Source organism: Maylandia zebra, linkage group LG15 (assembly GCF_041146795.1).
Source record: "Maylandia zebra isolate NMK-2024a linkage group LG15, Mzebra_GT3a, whole genome shotgun sequence".
NCBI lineage: Eukaryota > Metazoa > Chordata > Actinopteri > Cichliformes > Cichlidae > Maylandia > Maylandia zebra.
This window is the reverse complement of record NC_135181.1, coordinates 3,403,031-3,420,590: the sequence shown is the minus strand read 5'-3', so window position 1 is coordinate 3,420,590 and position 17,560 is coordinate 3,403,031. Positions and strand designations below refer to the sequence as shown.

Sequence of the window (17,560 nt, the reverse complement as noted above, 5' to 3'; positions counted from 1 at the left end):
GGATGATTTAATCCACATATTAGTTCATTCCACTTCTTAACTTTTAGTTTCACTATTTTTCTTTCCACATGTGACTCAGCAGTGTAGCGATTTACACATCTGCCTGTCAAGCGACCGATCGCTGGTTTAATCCAAGGAGGAGATGCAGATTTCTTGGGCGTTGTGTCAAAAAAAGCATGTGGTATAAAAATCTGCCACGCATGTGCTGTGGTGACCCCTTGCGACAAAGGGAGTGACTAAAAGTAGCTTCTTCCGTTCGTGTAAATAGGTTCAACAGTATATTCCATTTTAAAGCAATTTCATTATTTAAATGAGTGAAACTGAAATAAATGATGTGGTAAAATGCTCATTTTAATGTGGCGCAATAATGGAAGCATTTTTCTACAGCTGAGGTCTTGTTAGATTTTTATTTATATTTTCTTATTTTAGCATAAGACACTTGAATATCAGTAATTATCAATTTTAGTAGTGTATTTTTTTTTTTGTCAGATTAGATCTGTTGCAAAGGTCAAGTGCTTCCCATTTCTGATAATATATACTATGAAATGCAGATATATTTTTCTAAAGTTACAATATATACTACCCTAAGTTGTGAAAATTGGAGTGTGCAGTTTGCCCTTAAAAAGTTCAGGGAACTGGACAACTGGAGCACTAAATGACTGCTACGCCTAAAAAGATATCTACAGCATCTGAAAGTCATGTCTTTAAGAAAACATGTCACTTTGTTCCACCATACAATACGTTCTGCAAAGACTGATTGCCAGTTCCTTCATTTTTCAGCATGACAATGATCCCAAACACGCTGCCAATGCACTAAAAGCATCTTGATTGAAAAACACACAGTGGAACATTGTGAGACATGGATTGGCCTCCACCAGAGCCCGGACCTCAGCATTGCTGAAGCAGTGTGGGAGCATTTTGACAGAGAACAGACCAAAAGGCAGAAACGTCCAAAGAAGAGCTTTGAATGTCCTTCAAGAAGCCTGGAGAACTATTCCTGAATACTTAAACAAAAGACAAGAAGGCTCGACTGGTGAAGAAAAAAAAGCACTCACACCAAATATTGAGTTCCAAGCTCATTAAAATTGTACAAAGTCTTTTTTTGCTTCAATAAATCATAGCAACTATTTCCATTTTCCTAACAAAATATAAAGAAATGACCGGTGGTCTGAGACTCTTGCACACTACTGTGTGCAAAGAGGATTGGCACATATATTAAAACAACAGTGTATGAGGTGCTGCTCAAATCTGTTCGATGGGTCAGCTGTAATATTCACTGCTTTTAACCAATCAAATTTGCGCTGACACCCAAAAGCTTCAAAGACAACAGTCGGGATACTGTGGAAAGTTTCTCTGAATATTCTGCATGCAGCTAATGCTAGTGCTGTATGTAATCACAGTGCAGCACTCTTACTACACGAGGTGAGTGAATGCTGCTCTCTGCTACCCTCAGGAGGACACTTAAGAAATGACAGGCTTCCAAGCCCTGAAGTTCAAACCTCAGTCAACAGCAAAATGTTAAAGAAATCTATTTTTATTTGTTTCCGTACAGTCCTTCTTCTACTGGTTAAGTACAACATCACAAGAAGCCACACTGAGGCTCTGGAGCGTTTGCCAGAGCAGCATTATACAACAGCTTGGTTCATCTGAGGGTGGGTGGTTAAGACTTGCTAAGGAAGCAGCATGACAATTTTTTGTTTCCTTCTTTAAATAATAATTTTAAAAAATCCCAGATAACATTTTCTCTGATATGAATTCCCTGTTTGGATTGAGTTTGTAGTGTCTGCAACCTGGAGAGGAAATCCTACTGCTCCTTTCCACAGGATCCCAAAGACCTGGAGGTGATCTCATCAGCTGGTAAAGCAGCACACATAAAAAAAAAATAAAATCCTACAATTGTTAAAAACAAACAAACAAAACCAAAAAACCTTAACATTGACACATTTAAACACTGTTCCATAGACCATTTTGTGTTTTGTGCTGCTGACTGGCATCACACCCCATCACGAACTGTCAGACAGTCAACAATCCCACTTAGTTTAAAAAAAAAAAAAAAAAGGAAGAAGAAATAATAATATGTATTTACAGAGATATTCACACATACAGCGTATACACCCATACTTAAACAGACATGTACTCATGGAGCTGTACATACCCAGACAGTGCACAAACCCACCAGAGACACAGCTCACTGTGCCGGGCTTAAATCAGTCACAGTTGTTGCCATTTTACTACAATCTACTTCATGAAGCGGGGCTCCATAAACATCATTTATTAAAACAAAAACTGTCCTATCAGTGTCAACTGTTATAATGCGATAATGACTGAAAAACAGGTACTGCGAATCACAATCACCTACTTAGCTGTCCATGTTCCTCCCAGCCATACAGGGACAGTAACTAGGTTGTGTTGTGGTCTCAGTGTTCAGTGATGCTCAGTAACAGTTTACGTACAAAACTTCTGCACAAGTGGTAAAACTGCAGAGATGATACCAGCGTTGTTTATATATCCCCAGTGCATGTTACCTATGTATCCTTAAAATAAAGAAGACTGTATAAAGAGATGATGCTTACTATGACTGTAAATCGTATTCAGTCAGATAACAAACAAACATTAACTCCTGACCGGCCTGACTGTTCCTGAGCCCAGTCCAAGGTTTTCCTATAATTCTTATTCAGTGTTGAGTTTTGTCCTTTTATTTTCAGCTTATTGGTTCTTCCTGTCCCACCTTTCAATAAAGACTGAGGTACCCCAAGTAAACAAGAACTTTACATACATACTGGTTTTCTTCTGGTTTGGCTGGTTTTCAAAAACGGTGAAGCTCAAACTGGTGAAACTAACAACCTGAGCTGAACTACAACAAGCCTGCCCCTCTTCTCTCGGCATGCTTTAAAAACCAGTTTGATGAAAATCCAAGTACCGAGGCCATGACTGAATGGCTATCACACTGGATCCATAGTTACAATCACAAGAGAGGAACAGTGTTTTACAGGACCGGAAAAAGCAACGAGAAGTTATCAGACACACTGCTGAGAAAAAACAAAAATAGAGGCGCTGACAGTATCAGTGCGAGGAGGGACCACGGAGCCAGGCGGTGCTGTGGAGTTCGCGGTGTCCCGTGCGACGACTTGTTCCCTCAGAGTGAGCCCGCTCCGTTAGCGGTTTTTGGACCCACTCTTCATTCAAGTGCTGCGCAACTTTACCACACACCATTGCCATAGCAACAGTTGAATCAACCCCCCCCCCAAAAGACGTGATGTATGTTAAAAAATGTTAAAAACTACAACCAAAACACAGTTTTAAAAAAAGTGTTTAAAAAAAAGAAGAAGAAAAGAACGAATCAGCATGAAGACACGACACCTCAGATAGTAGGTAGAGTTGGGAAGCCAGTGCTCAGAGGTCAAAGTGGAAAGTTAGTAAAAGTCACCTGGGTTTGCTCTATAGTCAACTCTGTTCTAAGACGACAGCGCAGACAGTGAACTTCAGAGGGAAATTTGTACAATGTTTTACAGTTTCATTTAAGTTAGAAAAAAAGGATGCCCCAAATCCCCCTGACACATACCATTTATATATATATAAGTCATCTCATTAAAAAAAAAAGGTGACAGAACCTTAAACACTGGACCCAGCTGTGGAGCCACATGTGGCCAGAGTTTGATGGTTTGGTCACGTTCAAGAACAACACTACTTGAGGCATTCCTGTTAATATAATAAAACTGAAATGGCATTTCCCCAAGGCATACGATACATTCATAATACTTTTAAGAGTACACGTGTGTGTGTTTGTGGCTGTGTCTATAATCAAATATCTGCCACAAAGTATTTATTCATCTGCATTAAAACAGAATAATGCATCTTCCTGTGTCAATTAGCTTGTACATCTATCTTATAAGTGAGGGGAATTTCTGCCTTTCCTCACTTTGAGTCGGAACTTAGAAGACAGGCTGTGTGAGGTGGAGGCCTGGAGTAGAAACGTGTGCGGTTAAGGGTTAGGCATTGACTTGTTATGGACAATATAAGAGGGGGGCGGTCTGGGCACTGCGCTGGGACAATGAGGGCCCTCACGAAAGATAGCAGAACAAACGATGCGAGTGTTTATCTTTGCATGGCTCGTCTGGGCTCCTGTCCTCGCGACTGAAGCACATTTCCGTAGGAAACAATTGCACCTCATTGGCTCAACCAAGTTGGCCAATCATCAGTGACGGAAGCCAGAGCCCCTGGGCCCACCACACCGCTGACACCAGAGTTTGGTTGGTGGATAGGTTAGGGGAAGTGTGAGCGTGCGTGCTCAGAGTGACTGTGTGTTTTTGAAGACACTGGAAAAAGAAAACCCTAGTCCTTTCCACTTGCAGTGTTGTCATGGATGGAGGGGATGCCGTTTCCGCGGTGATGAAAGTGAAGTGTCGGTAAGCAGAGGAGGAGAGAAGCTTAAACCTCTGCTCCTTTCAAGCCGATTCGTTCCTCCTCCTGTCAGTCGCTGTTGGGCTTCTTGAGGGAGAAGGCAAAGATGTTGAAGTGGTTACTGAGCTGTTTTACCTAGCAACGAAAAAGGTAAAAACAGCAGTTAATTCAAATTCAAAGGCCTTCATATATTCTGTTTCAGTTCAGTTTTGCATTGAATGCAAAGTTTAGGAACAGGAAAATTACTGGTCTCCTCAGGGTTCAGGTTTTGGGCCATTGCTCTTTAACATGCACATTTTCTCTCCAAGTTAAATCATATAGGACAGAAGCATTATTCATTACAGCTATACAGGCCATGCAGTAAGATGTATTATGTATAAAATGGCTACATAAATGAAGACCTTTTGGAATTTGGTGGTTTAACGTCTATAAGTTTTGATCTAAATGAACACAATCACTGTTTTGGGGGGCTTTTTAAGTGTCTTCTTAGCCTCAGTTGGCTGCGTGTTACTGGCACTGCTGCAGTGCTGGTAATCAGGATAAAGGCAGAGCTACAGCAACAAACACATCTTTGTCTTTGGAACAGCTGCAGCCTCTTTGCACAGCAGGGAATCAAACATGTTCTTTGCATATGTGCTCTTACCACAGACACGCCGTAGTGTATGTGCGCTAATACGACAGCAGCTGTCCACAAATAAAGCAGAAGCGTCTCGTTGGTGAAGACCCTGGTGATGGCTAACACCACCACCGCTGTCATGGGCAGTAACAGTATGCTCAGTGGCTGGCAGCGTGTGTTACTCATTTGACACACAATCAACTTACACTGAAAGACAAACACATTCACAAAAAACACGTGAAAAAGCATTAACTATGTACTTCATCAAAAGTAATATGTATGGCATGTTTTGATTTCCAAAAACACGATAGTACCCGTTTGTTTTTTGATTTTCTAAAATAGATACTCAGCATCTTACAGACCGACGCCCTTCTATTTCTGAGGAATTCCATGAGGTCAGTAAAGCTACTGTTTCACCAACACTCAAGTATTAAACATAAATGTTAACCAGGCTGACATACACATTACTGTTAGCCTATATACTGTTTTAACAGTCACATTAAACCATAACTTAACAGATGGCTAAGGCAACAGCTAGTAACTGTGGCTACTTGATAAAAGGATAACATTATTGTGGGAGTTAGGCAGCAAATGCTATTAGTCTTGCCCCTCTGTGAGGTTAACAGACAGCATTACTTAACAGAAAAACACAATAAGGGTCTAAAAAGTGTTGTGTTGCTCCTAAAGTCTCACACTGAAGTTGAAAAGTCCTGAGTTGAAGTTCACCAGCAGCTAAACAGAAACAGTGGCAGGCCACCTTAACAACTCATTTTAGAAAGAAAAATACGGTGCCAAGTAGGGGTGGGCGATACATCGAATAAACTCGATGTATCTCAAGTTTTTCCACATACGATGGTTAAAATGGCTTTATTGTAACCATCCAGTATAAGTCGCCATGGAATTATTAAGCTGTCTGAATGTAACTCACTCTAAATTTTCTTTTCTCCCACATGCTGCGAATGCATCATTAACCCCCCCCAACCAGAAAATGTTCTACCCGCGCACTGTGCTGAGCATGCGTGTCTATATACCAGCAGATAAGGAAAAATATGGTGATAGTGGGAGGATGTTGAACATAATGCTGTAATTTGCAAAACATGCCGTAAAACTACTGCCGCAAAAGGTAGCAGTACCAAGAAAACTTTCCACCAGCTCAAAAGTCATCCACTGCAAAATTAAGACCGTTTTAAACTCTGCAATCTGATTCGGGGGCACTGGTTCGGGGGCACTGGGTTTCAAGACATATTGCGATGTATATTGTGTATCGCGATATAGCCGAAAAATATCACGATATTACATTTTCCTCACATCACCCAGCCAAGTCACCAGAAGCATATGAAATAAACAGGACTGTAGCTGAATACATGTGCATGGACCAGGACTATTGTAATCTATCTTTGACAAGTTGAAAAAACACAAATGAAATCTTTGGTATAGAAAATGGTATCAAGTATTTTCCTGGGTATCAGTACAGAGTTTGAAATTCTAGTGAGAAATTCTGACTGAGGAAACTACATTGCAGAGATGAAGGAAAAAAACAACACAAAAAAAAAAAAAAAAGAAAAAAAAAGAAAAAGAAAAATCACACACTTACCGTGACGTTGGCAAAAGCTGTCCCCACCATGAGGTAGAAGATCCTGGGCTGCAGCACCAGGATGTTGGATGGAGAGTAGATCACCCAAATGGTGGACAGGACAAACAGAAGAAACGGCGAGAGGAAAGGCAGTAAACCTTCATACAGGCTGCTGTGCTTCAGTGTGTTATTCCTGTAACCCCTGCAAAAGCACCGTGGGAAAACAGTTAAGAACAGAATTAGCAAAGGCAAGAGAAAAAAGAAAATATGATCTAAACTGATATAAGTTGTGCTTACTTGAAGACGTTGTAGAGGCTCATAGGTAAGGTCACAGTGAAGGAACAAGCTGGAAATCAGCAGAAATTAGTTTCAGTTTCACTGCTTTGGCTAATGAATGAACATATTCAGTAACTGAGTAATTAAACACAGCTCACCAATGATCATAAAGGTGAAGAGGTCTCTGTAGAGAAGGTGAAAAATAACTGGCTGGTACCAGGTTTCCACACCCACTGCAGCAGTAACCAAGTAAACAAGGGAGATTGTCTGCAAGGAGACAGGACACAAGACAGATGTTTAGAAGTCTAGAGTAGTGTCTCACACTGTCAATCAACCAAATGCCCAAAAACTTACCACTTGGCTGATATCATATCCCCAAGGCAGAAACAAGATGCCAGTGTTATATTTCTCCCAGTGGGACAGTATGAAGGAGAACAGCACCACCCACAGTATGTAAAAAAGTGTGACCACACCAACACCACTCTCCGCACGCCCAAATATAGAGTATACAGTGGCCACAAAGAAGACACAGGCCCAGCTGTCCAGACCGTGGTCAAAAAGCTCCCCTAGCGGTGTGGAAGAGTTGGTGCGACGTGCCTGTTTGCCATCAACACCATCTATAAAAAGCACAGACAGACACAGATCAGCACATACAGTACAAGTTTATGGGGATATGTATTAGGGGTGCAACGATACACAAAATTCACGGTTCGGTTCGGTTCGATACTTTGGTGTCACGGTTCGATATTTTTTCGATACAAAAAAATGTTCATGCCTTTTTAATTTGTCATTTATTAAAATTATAAATATATATTTTAACTCAAAAGTACAGTTTTTAAATTTAACCCTAACCCTTGTGCGTGTTTTTTATTTTGACAGCGAATGCGCACCTGCGGACCACTTATGTGCAGCCCTGGTTATTTAGCTCGTCATATTGCAGCCACAGAAATTCTTTTGTCCATGAAACCATAAAGCTGCACTTTCTTTTTGCCTTATAGTCTGATTTGTCATAACTTCTCCGTTTTGTGGTAAGCTTTTCTTTGGCTGTCACTTCTTCACCCTGACCTGTCTTATTTGGCTCAGCAGAACTAAAATATATATCTGTCTGTGAAGGTCATCGTAGTCAAATATATATCCTGCTGCTTTTACACACGCACTCACATAAGCTCAGCGATTCTCTGCGCGATCAACCTCTCACATGTTTAAGCTGCGGGAGATTTCACTTGTCATGTTTGCATAGTAAGCTAACGATTAATAAGACGATGTCAGAGGAATTGGTGCACAAATTATCATCACTCACAGATCAGTGCTGTCATTGCAAAGTGAAAGCAAAAAAACAAGCACAAATTCAAACGCGACTTCAATATGTCACATATTGACAGTGGCTCACCGATGCCAATGACATAATTACCCAGCTACATTTCTGAAAGAATGCAAAAGCATTGACATATATTTTTCCTTCCTACAATAGCCCGACAGGCAGGGAAGAGATAGATTTTGGTAGCCCGACTGAAAAGATCGCTAGCCCCGGGACGTCGGGCTAGCGATATTGCGAGCCCTGTATCTGATTGAGGAATCACTCATCTTTGGAAAAGAGAGTTTATTACAGAGAAATGTCTCTTTCCAAAATAAAAGCTATACTATCCGCTTCTTCTGGGCTATATTCTCAGCAGCATATTAAACATATAAGGAGAATCATGTGCTAACAGCTGTCTAAATGACTCGGCTAAAGTTAGTAGCATGCTTGTTGTTTTTGTCTTTGCACTAGGATGATGTCGGCGTAAATGTGCAGTCATATTCGTTGTGTTCCCACTAGTGCTTTCAGGTTAATCTCGTTGAAATGACCTTAACGCCACAACACGGCAAATCTCCGTTAACGAGCTACCGCCGATCGCCGCGTGCATGGGGCTAGACGGCCAACACGTTAACGAGCTAACTGCGCTAACACACTAGTTCCCACCCATGTAATTGAGCATTGCGTGGCACATCCAACATACTGTTTTACTTTAGTGCATGACTCGCTTACCTTCAGGGTCATACGTCACATGAAAACCAAAATAATTTCAAACGCCAGATCTGAATGAGGGTGCGGGAGGTCCATGTTGCAAAGAGAGCTTAACTTCTGTCTCGCTAGCTTGCCCTGCGCTCTTCCTTCTGACGATGCTGTCTGTGTTGAGCGCTCAGTGAATCTGCGTTCGACTACTCCGCCTAGGCTGCACTGTCGAGCCTAGGCGGAGTAGTCGAACGCAGATTCACTGAGCGCTCAACACAGACAGCATCGTCAGAAGGAAAGTTGGTAAAATAAATTAAAAATTTTGTATTGTTCGATACATATGCGTACCGAACCGAAAGCACTGTATCGAACGGTTCAATATCGATACGAATATCGTTGCACCCCTAATATGTATATATGATGACATCTCTGCTCAGCTAAGGCTGAGCATAACTGGTCAAAGGGAGCAACATTCCTACTTCCCACTTCACTGTTACACCAACACAGCTGGGCTTCATTCAGTTCACTCAGGAGCACAGCCTCACATGAAACATCACGGTTGCTTCACTTTAATGGTTCACAGAGTATGACGGAAGGATAGATAAGAAGGCATCAGTATAACTAACACAGATCATGTCAGTGGGAGAGCAACAGAGAATTATAAAAAGATATTTATCATAAACTGCAATGAGAAAGTCAAAACTGAAAGTATGCCCAGAGATAAGAGGCTTTGTTCATGTCTAAACGTTCACATTTAATGTTACACGCAGTGATTACTGAGGTCATCAGTCATTAGGGCTGTGTGATATGACCAAAATCTCATATCCCGATATAAGAATTTTATCGTCCGATAACGATATAAATCACAAAAATGTAACATTTCCTGTAAATTCTGTGAATCTCGGGCAGCTCGACTTGCATGAAGTGTTTCCAGCTGGGCGTCGTGTACCTGGAGTCGAATGTTTTAACCGATGCATGAAACGATACATTTTTAGACATAAGTTGTAACAGCCGCCGTTTTCTTTGTGAGTATTTATTACACGGCGTGCTGCGGGGAAAAGCCTGCTCTAACGTTTGAGTCTAAGGTTTATTTTTTAGCACCTGGCGCCTCTTTTTTGCTTCTCATCCGTAAATACTCTGCATCTTTCACGTGATTCAGTTTATTTTGAAAAGTCTCAACAGGATCTTGAGCTTTATTGTGAAACGTTTATGTGGAAAATAAACAAGTGGACACGCGGTGATTTTACGGTCCTTGTTGCTAACAACAACGCATAAAAACAAGCGCTTGTCCGTCCGTAGTGTGGTTATATTAAATATAAGAGAAAGAGAGAACTTTAAGAAATTAATATAGCCACTACAGTGACCATCAAAATGATGAAAAATATTGCCGTAAAGTTTATTTTGCGACACCACGAAACAAACAATAGCGTAAAATGAAACGATAGACGTTTTTATATCGTCATCCGATACATATCGTTATATCGAACAGCCCTATCAGTCATTCACTAATGGTGTTCAGGACAAACAGAAGAAACGGAGAGAGGATTCAACTCTAACCTAACTCTGCAGTCTAGCAGGAATGGCTTACGTTTCAGGATGCTGCAGTGTGACCCTTCTCTACAGTCAGGGAATGAAGCTGCTTCAAAGTGTGAGATTATTATATTATCTTATGCCACGTTAGACCCCTAATTAAAGATTGTGAAATCATTATGTAGTTTTAGTTTGCATTATTCTCCTGAAGAGGTGATAACTATCACAGTTATTAAACTGATTTGTATTACATTAGACTGCTCATTTATTGTGAATGAATGATATTGTTTTATGATGCATTATACTGCTGAGTTATAAGAAATACTGTTTTCAGAGAGTCATCACCTTATTTGTCTGATTAGAAAAGAACAGAACATACTGCACAGGAAGCCAAGGTCATAACATAAATGTGTGGAACGCTCAGACACTTCAAGATCAGGCGGACACCTTCCAGCGCTCATCTCTCCTCCGGATGGTCTCGGCTCATAAAGTGTTGAATTGTACGGAATAAACGATTGTTGATTGAGCATTTATACACCGAGTATTGTCCTTCCTTCAGCCCAAAGACCAAACAGAATTGGGAGAATTTAACAAAAGGCAATTACAGTGGTCCCTCGTTTATCGCGGTACTTACGTTCTAAAAATAACCCACGGTAGGTGAAATCCACTAAGTAGCTAACTTTTTTTTTTTACAATTATTATAGATGTTTTATGCCTGTAAAACCCCTCACTACACACTTTCTACACTTTACTCCGACAGGCATGAACATTTTCCCACTTTTCTTTATGGTTTAAACACTCTAAAAGTAAAAATAAGTCCAGTGTTACAGAATAACACCAAAGGCACCCGTGATTGCCTTTGACGGTGCGAAACGTTTCATCGACATTTTTTTGTTTGTTGGAGAAAACTTACAAACATACAATACAGCACTTCAGAGTCACACCGCTAGCGATCAAAGATTTAGATAAATTTTACAAGCTGAACGTGTTCTGTACTGTACAAGAGACACGGCACGAGATTGATTGACAGTGGTCTACAGCCAATCAGAACACATTACACAATGCGCTGTTTAAAAATGTGTTGTTGGTTGTTTTTTTAAAAGCATGCAAAATTGCACACACAAAAAATCAGCGAAACAGCAAGACCGTGAAAGGTGAACCGCATTATAGCGAGGGACCACTGTACTTATGTTATAGCTATTAAGTGGGCAGCCATATGTACTGAAACCTATTTCCCCAATGACATTTTCCAGCCTGGATTTCCCCCACCTTGCTACTTGTCAGAAGATACGTCTCTTTTTTTCAGCCTTGACAACCACATATCATACTGAATATCAGACAACAATTTTATTTCAAATATGCTTTCCTTCAAGTTTTGTTTTTTTAAATAAAATATATAGATATCAGAATTGGGAGTGCAATATATTTACTCTTATAATGTTGTTGCAATGGTGGTTGGTCCCTTATATTTCATACACATACCTCCAGGATGTCATGCATAGCTTTAGACAGACAAGTGCAGCTTTATCTGATTCAAGTTACAAATAGTCTGATAACTTTTATGATTTCAGTTAGAGATACTTCTAAAAAATGAAAATGTAATGCTATGAGATGTAACATGAGTGCATATAAACAATCCAGAAAAACAGGTGTCTGCGTGCCTCATTCTATAAAGTAAGCATCCGAAACAAAAACAGAATAGGGGCCTTTAAGCTTTCGAGGGGCACTGCACTTCCCTGTGAGTTTCTCTACTTCCCATGAGTAAGAAGGGGGAAAAAAATGTACAATAAAAATAAAAACAAGCCACATGGAGTTGCAGAGGTCAGAACTCACCAAGTGTATAGGCTAAGAAGTTGAAGATCCCCGCTGCAACCCAGACCCAACTAGGCACGTGTTGGTATCCTGCAGCTGAGAAACAAACATTGTGAGTATATGGCACGACACACGGAGATCATGAAAAACTTAGACTAGAGTAATATTCCACATTACTGATTCCACTCACTAGACCAATGTTATCCAATCTAAAAAAGTCAATATTTTAGGACAACTGTTAATATGTGTGCACTGTTTGGATTAGCTATTCCTCTAAGAGCTCAGTACTGACAGATAAAATCCTGACCGGCCCTCTTATTGACTGTAGAGGTCAGCCTTTTGTCCATGAGTGTTTCATTTATGTGTGTATAAGGTAACCACTTAGATTGGACAGCAGACACGCCAGAGCAAAGTATCTTATTTGCAATACAGAGATGTAGTCTGGGCATGTAAACAGGAACAGCTCCCTCGGTGTTGTTGCCTGTGTTAATGACGTAACGGGTTAGTGATTACCATGAGCCACCATAGGCAGTCGATCGCTGGACTTTGCCTTCCATAAACAAACTTGCACATGCCTGAATCTCTCTTCCTACTCTAGACAACAGCGATGGATTCAACCCACGTCTAGTCTGTTTGAGGGAAAACAAACTGAGCAACCCTCCCCAGTTTAAGAAAAAGTGAATGACCTACAAGATGCATTGAAGTCAAAGTCGTAGAAGGCCAACATGAGGAAGTTCAACACAAGGAACATAAAGCCTGTAAATGTAATGAGGTTTGGTGCCAACCATGTGGGTAGAAACTGTTGAGAAAAGAGTGAGAGAAAAAAAAAAAAAAAAACAGAGGCTGTGAGAACAACAATTCATGATCATGGCACTCAGCTCTCACACACAGTTTTCTCATCATAGTAATGGCTAGGGCTGAACGATATATCGCATTTGCGATAATATCGCGACATGATCAAGTGCAATTTTCTAACCGCAAAGGCTGCGATTATACTGCGATTATATTATACAATTCATGGGCTGCATCCTCCTGAGGCCGCATTTGTAGACCGATTACGTCACAGCGACGCGCCGAAGGCTGTCCAAATTACTACCATATCCCAGAATTCATAGCGCGGCCCAGCCAAACTCCAGTTTCCAGCAATGGCGGCCGCTACTAAGTTTTAAAATTACTCATACTAATCTTTCTGGGTCACAAAATAAACTTTTAACATATTTTCAGGCGAGAAAGTAGTTGTGTAAACATCAAATATCTGCTCGGTTTATCAAGATATCCCATATTTGCAAAAGTGCTTCGACGTTTTCAGAGGCGTCTGCTACCCACCAGCTCGACAGCTAGCCGGGAGCTCGAGGGTCACTGATGCGGCCGAGAACGGCACAACTCCCGGCACATCATTTTCAGATCACCGCGGAGTTTCGCTGCTCGGGTTAAACGTAATATATAAGTCACTTAGACAACCTAAAAATGTTATTGTTGGGCTTTTTTCAGTGTTTTGTTTGTTCGTGAGTAAATCGGTTTGGCTGAGATTAAAGTTATTAGATTAGATAAAATAAAACTTTATTAATCCCCCGGGTGGGTTCCTCCTTGGTTTTCACACAGCTGACTAAACGTCAAACAGAAAACTTATTAAACAGAAGTATGAGACAGTCGAGAATTTACACCAGTGTCTGGTTATATTTTAGATAGCAAGAAGCAGACGGCCGAGTTTATTAAACTCCACCGAGACAGCGGTGACGCTAATCAGAAGGCTAGACCGTCCAATTTCACGCCTTTAAATTTTAAAGGCGTGTTTGTGTGTGTGTTTATACAATTGCTATTATGTTTGCACTTTATGTGTAATGTTACTGACTGCAGAGATCAGTAAGATGTGTGTATTTTTTATTTATTAGTTTTATTTATTTAATATTATTTTTTAATTGAATGACTGTCTAGTAGTTCACAGATGTCGAAAAACTGAGTGTGGTAAAGCCACTGATTTTTTTTATGTATATTTCTGCAATCTGCACATTGTACTGACTTTCATTTTAATGTTTACACCAGGGTTCCTTGTCAGCACTTTATGCTCAGATGTTTGTAAGCTAAAAATAAACTATTGTGTATGTTCAAATATACTGTTGTGATTGAAGAAGTTAAATAAAAATGTCAGTCATCAATTCATGCATCACCTCATGTCATCATAACAGAGGTCTGTCTTCCAGGAAAGAACAGTTTAAAATTAATGTAATATAGTATTGGCCATACTATATGATGTATTGCTTGTCTTTGTTTAATAATACAGAAGACAAAGACCTTAAAAAATAATCGCATATCGCATCGCAATCGCAATATTGGGGCAAAAAATCGCAATTAGATTATTTTCCATAATCGTTCAGCCCTAGTAATGGCATATTGAATAACGAATTTAATTAGTAGTGCTGAATAGAAGATTTATGTATATTAATATGAACCTTTTCAAATGACTGTCTGGTTAAATGACAGCATTAAAAACAACAACAACAAAAAATCCTCCCAAATCTAAAACAAACCATTACAATCAGTGACTGATGTGTTCTGACACTGGCAGAAAAATGCGCGCTGGTAATGCATCAGGTCGCCTCGCTACTGTATCACAGCACACGGCTGGAAATCTCATTAATGATGTAGCCTGCAACTGACACATTAAGCTGGACGGGTCTTCCTCACCTTCACAACAAGGTTCCAGAAAGGATGCATGACGTAGATGGACAGGGGATTCGAGTCCACTGCGCTGTACTGCAAAGAGGCACAGAGGTGTGATCACAAACAGGTCTTTAATTCTGCATTTCATTGCAGATAAAGCAAAGCAACTGCCTTGTTAACTGGACCGTCTTGATACTAAATAAGAATAAAACTGATTGCAGTGTGCACCTTTTTCCATTGTAGGACCCAATGTAAAAGCTATATTGCATTGGACTGTGTGTTTTATTTTAGTAGGCTTTCCTATTAGGAGTAGATATTGAATCTTTGATATCTATCCTTTGGCACACCCATCTCCTGCGATAGACTTTGATCACACTGTCACTCTTAGATACTTGGAAGAAGGGTGGGATCTTCATTTTTAGGGGACTACACAAAACTATTGTTTTTTTGTTTTGCTTTGTTTTTGTTAAATACACTGTTCTTACAAAAGCTGGGCTCCCCAGTCTTCACTTTCCAAGTTCACTGTGAATACAGTGCAGCACTTAATACTGCAACAGCCAACTAAGGACACAGGCTAATTTTACTACACAGTGCTCTCACTCAAGCCTACACAATGATTTATCTAACCTAATATGAAAATGTTTATCTATTGCTGCAATACTGACAGCGTGTTCACTGCAGATAATGATAATTATAATATGTGATGACATAATAGGTTGTTTGTGTAATCACCTGTGTGATTAATTATAACCATACATGGAAAAACAGGCACTATAATCATAGTCTGTGTGCATTAACAGATACACAAGTATGTCACTTTCACACCAACTAAGGTGGCCCTGCAGTCTGTGACCTGTTACAAATGAATGTGAGAAGTGGAGTGACAGAAAAAAAAGTGAACTGATCAGCTGAGCAATCTCCACGCTCTTGTGTTCTTCCCACTTAAAGCTCATCTATATGCATCTTTATTCCCCTTTTGAGAAAGCAACCTCTGTTTTCAAGGAGAGCCACAATCCCCTCATTTGCTCTCATTTGTCCTTCTCTGCTGCCTGCTAGAAACCAGTGCTTGGGTTACGGCTGCTATTAGACAGGGGAAGCCACTTACAAGGAAAAAACTGGGAAAAAATGGTTTCTTGTGACAATCAGAGATATATGACGACTCTTGCTTTTGCTTCAGTCTGAAGCATTAAAAGCATGAGGTATTAGGAAGGAGCCTGAGTACCCACACTAGGGTTTCAAAGGAAGAAGAAACTTGACTGAAATAATGCAAAACATATAGAAAAAGTTGTAATGTTATAGCACATGTTAACAAAATGAAGATATTCAAAGATCAACTTACTACTTAAAATACTCCATGACTTCCATGCCCTTACAGATGAGCGCACTGGTAATAGCCCAGTGAAGCGCATCCTTATGGGAATTAACTAACAACTAAAATGCTATTAGTTGGCAAACACAAAGTGTGATTCCGTTCAAAACCCATCAAAAGACAATGTTGCACACCCCAGGATTTTTTACAATTAATTTAGACGTTTTTAATGTGCTTCTTTGTTTCTCATATCCTACTGGATCCAGTTCAATGGTTTCCTCTCCACGCTACCATTACAGGTGTTCGTTAGCAGTTTTATTCCTTACAGTGGCTGAAATAAAAAATATTAACAGCTGGAGTCCAATAAAAAGGAAATAGATAAAGTCTCTGAATTGTGCTGTCAAAGCAAAGAAGCCTCCATTCAAATACAACATAAGCAGAGAGGAGTCGCTAGCTGTTAGCGCATATGCACCAAATGTAAAGTAAAATACAGAAAATAAGGACACTTCCGAGCAGAAATTTCAAACTAAAAACGTACCATTGGTGAATATGAGATGAGCTACTTTGCGGCTTTTATTTTCAACAGGAAAAATGGCAAACATCCGGTATCGTTCCGTAAACTCTGAGTACCTTTACACATTTTTCAGGGGAAGCACCCTGCAGATCGTGACAACTAGCTGCTAAACGTACAGAGCCTGTCCGCTCAGCGGCTAGCATGCCATTGTAACCTATAAATCATACCTTATATTTGTCGAAGCCCGCAAGCTGCTCCTGAGTGACATATTCGTAAAGAGCCATGGCGGTAGGGTCTGGCTCAAAGACGAGATAACTAAATATCTCTTCCTTTGGAAATGCAAATCTCCAATGTTAGCTGCCGTGTTCAAGTACCATCTAGCTTGGCCGCCTTCGTTTACGCCGGGTGAGGCGATGACGAACCATAGGGGCCACTCCTACGGAGCGCAACCCCCTTCCCGGTTAAAGGTAACAGTAGCTCACTACCGCCACGCAGGCCTGGAGGACCCTGAAAAAATAAACCACACAAAATTCCATGAAATTCTGTTGACTGGGTCCCTCTTCCACTATGGTATGGTGATTGTGGTCTCACCTGATAAAAAAGAATGCTAAAATAACTTTTAAAGTGCCGGAAACAGTTTTGACTCCTGTTAATTGCTCACCAACTCCATCAATCAAACAGCTTCTATGGCGCTCCTAGATGTGACGTGGCTTTCCTCTTTGACCGGAAGAAACGTCACTGCGCTTACCTGCTGTTGGAGAGCTGGAGTATTGCTCGAACCGGGAGTTAAAAAGCAATTTAACAGAAAATGTGAGTGATAACATTTGGTAAACGTGATTGCACTTGGATAAAATTTGTAATTTTGCTGAAATATA

At 40.4% G+C, this 17,560-nt stretch overlaps 1 protein-coding gene across 1 annotated transcript; it reads right to left on the bottom strand.

The window, feature by feature from the left end:
• Positions 1–1,079: 1,079 nt before the first annotated feature.
• Positions 1,080–17,054, bottom strand: selenoi (selenoprotein I). The gene is made up of 10 exons (XM_014413442.3): positions 16,913–17,054; positions 14,887–14,955; positions 12,892–13,000; positions 12,223–12,297; positions 7,221–7,483; positions 7,025–7,133; positions 6,888–6,936; positions 6,612–6,792; positions 5,045–5,224; positions 1,080–4,536 (listed from the first exon to the last, which is right to left on the bottom strand). Exons 1-10 carry the CDS (start codon positions 16,967–16,969, stop codon positions 4,429–4,431), a joined length of 1,200 nt encoding a protein of 399 aa, XP_014268928.2. The 5' UTR covers positions 16,970–17,054; the 3' UTR covers positions 1,080–4,428.
• Between the last annotated feature and the right edge of the window lie 506 nt (positions 17,055–17,560).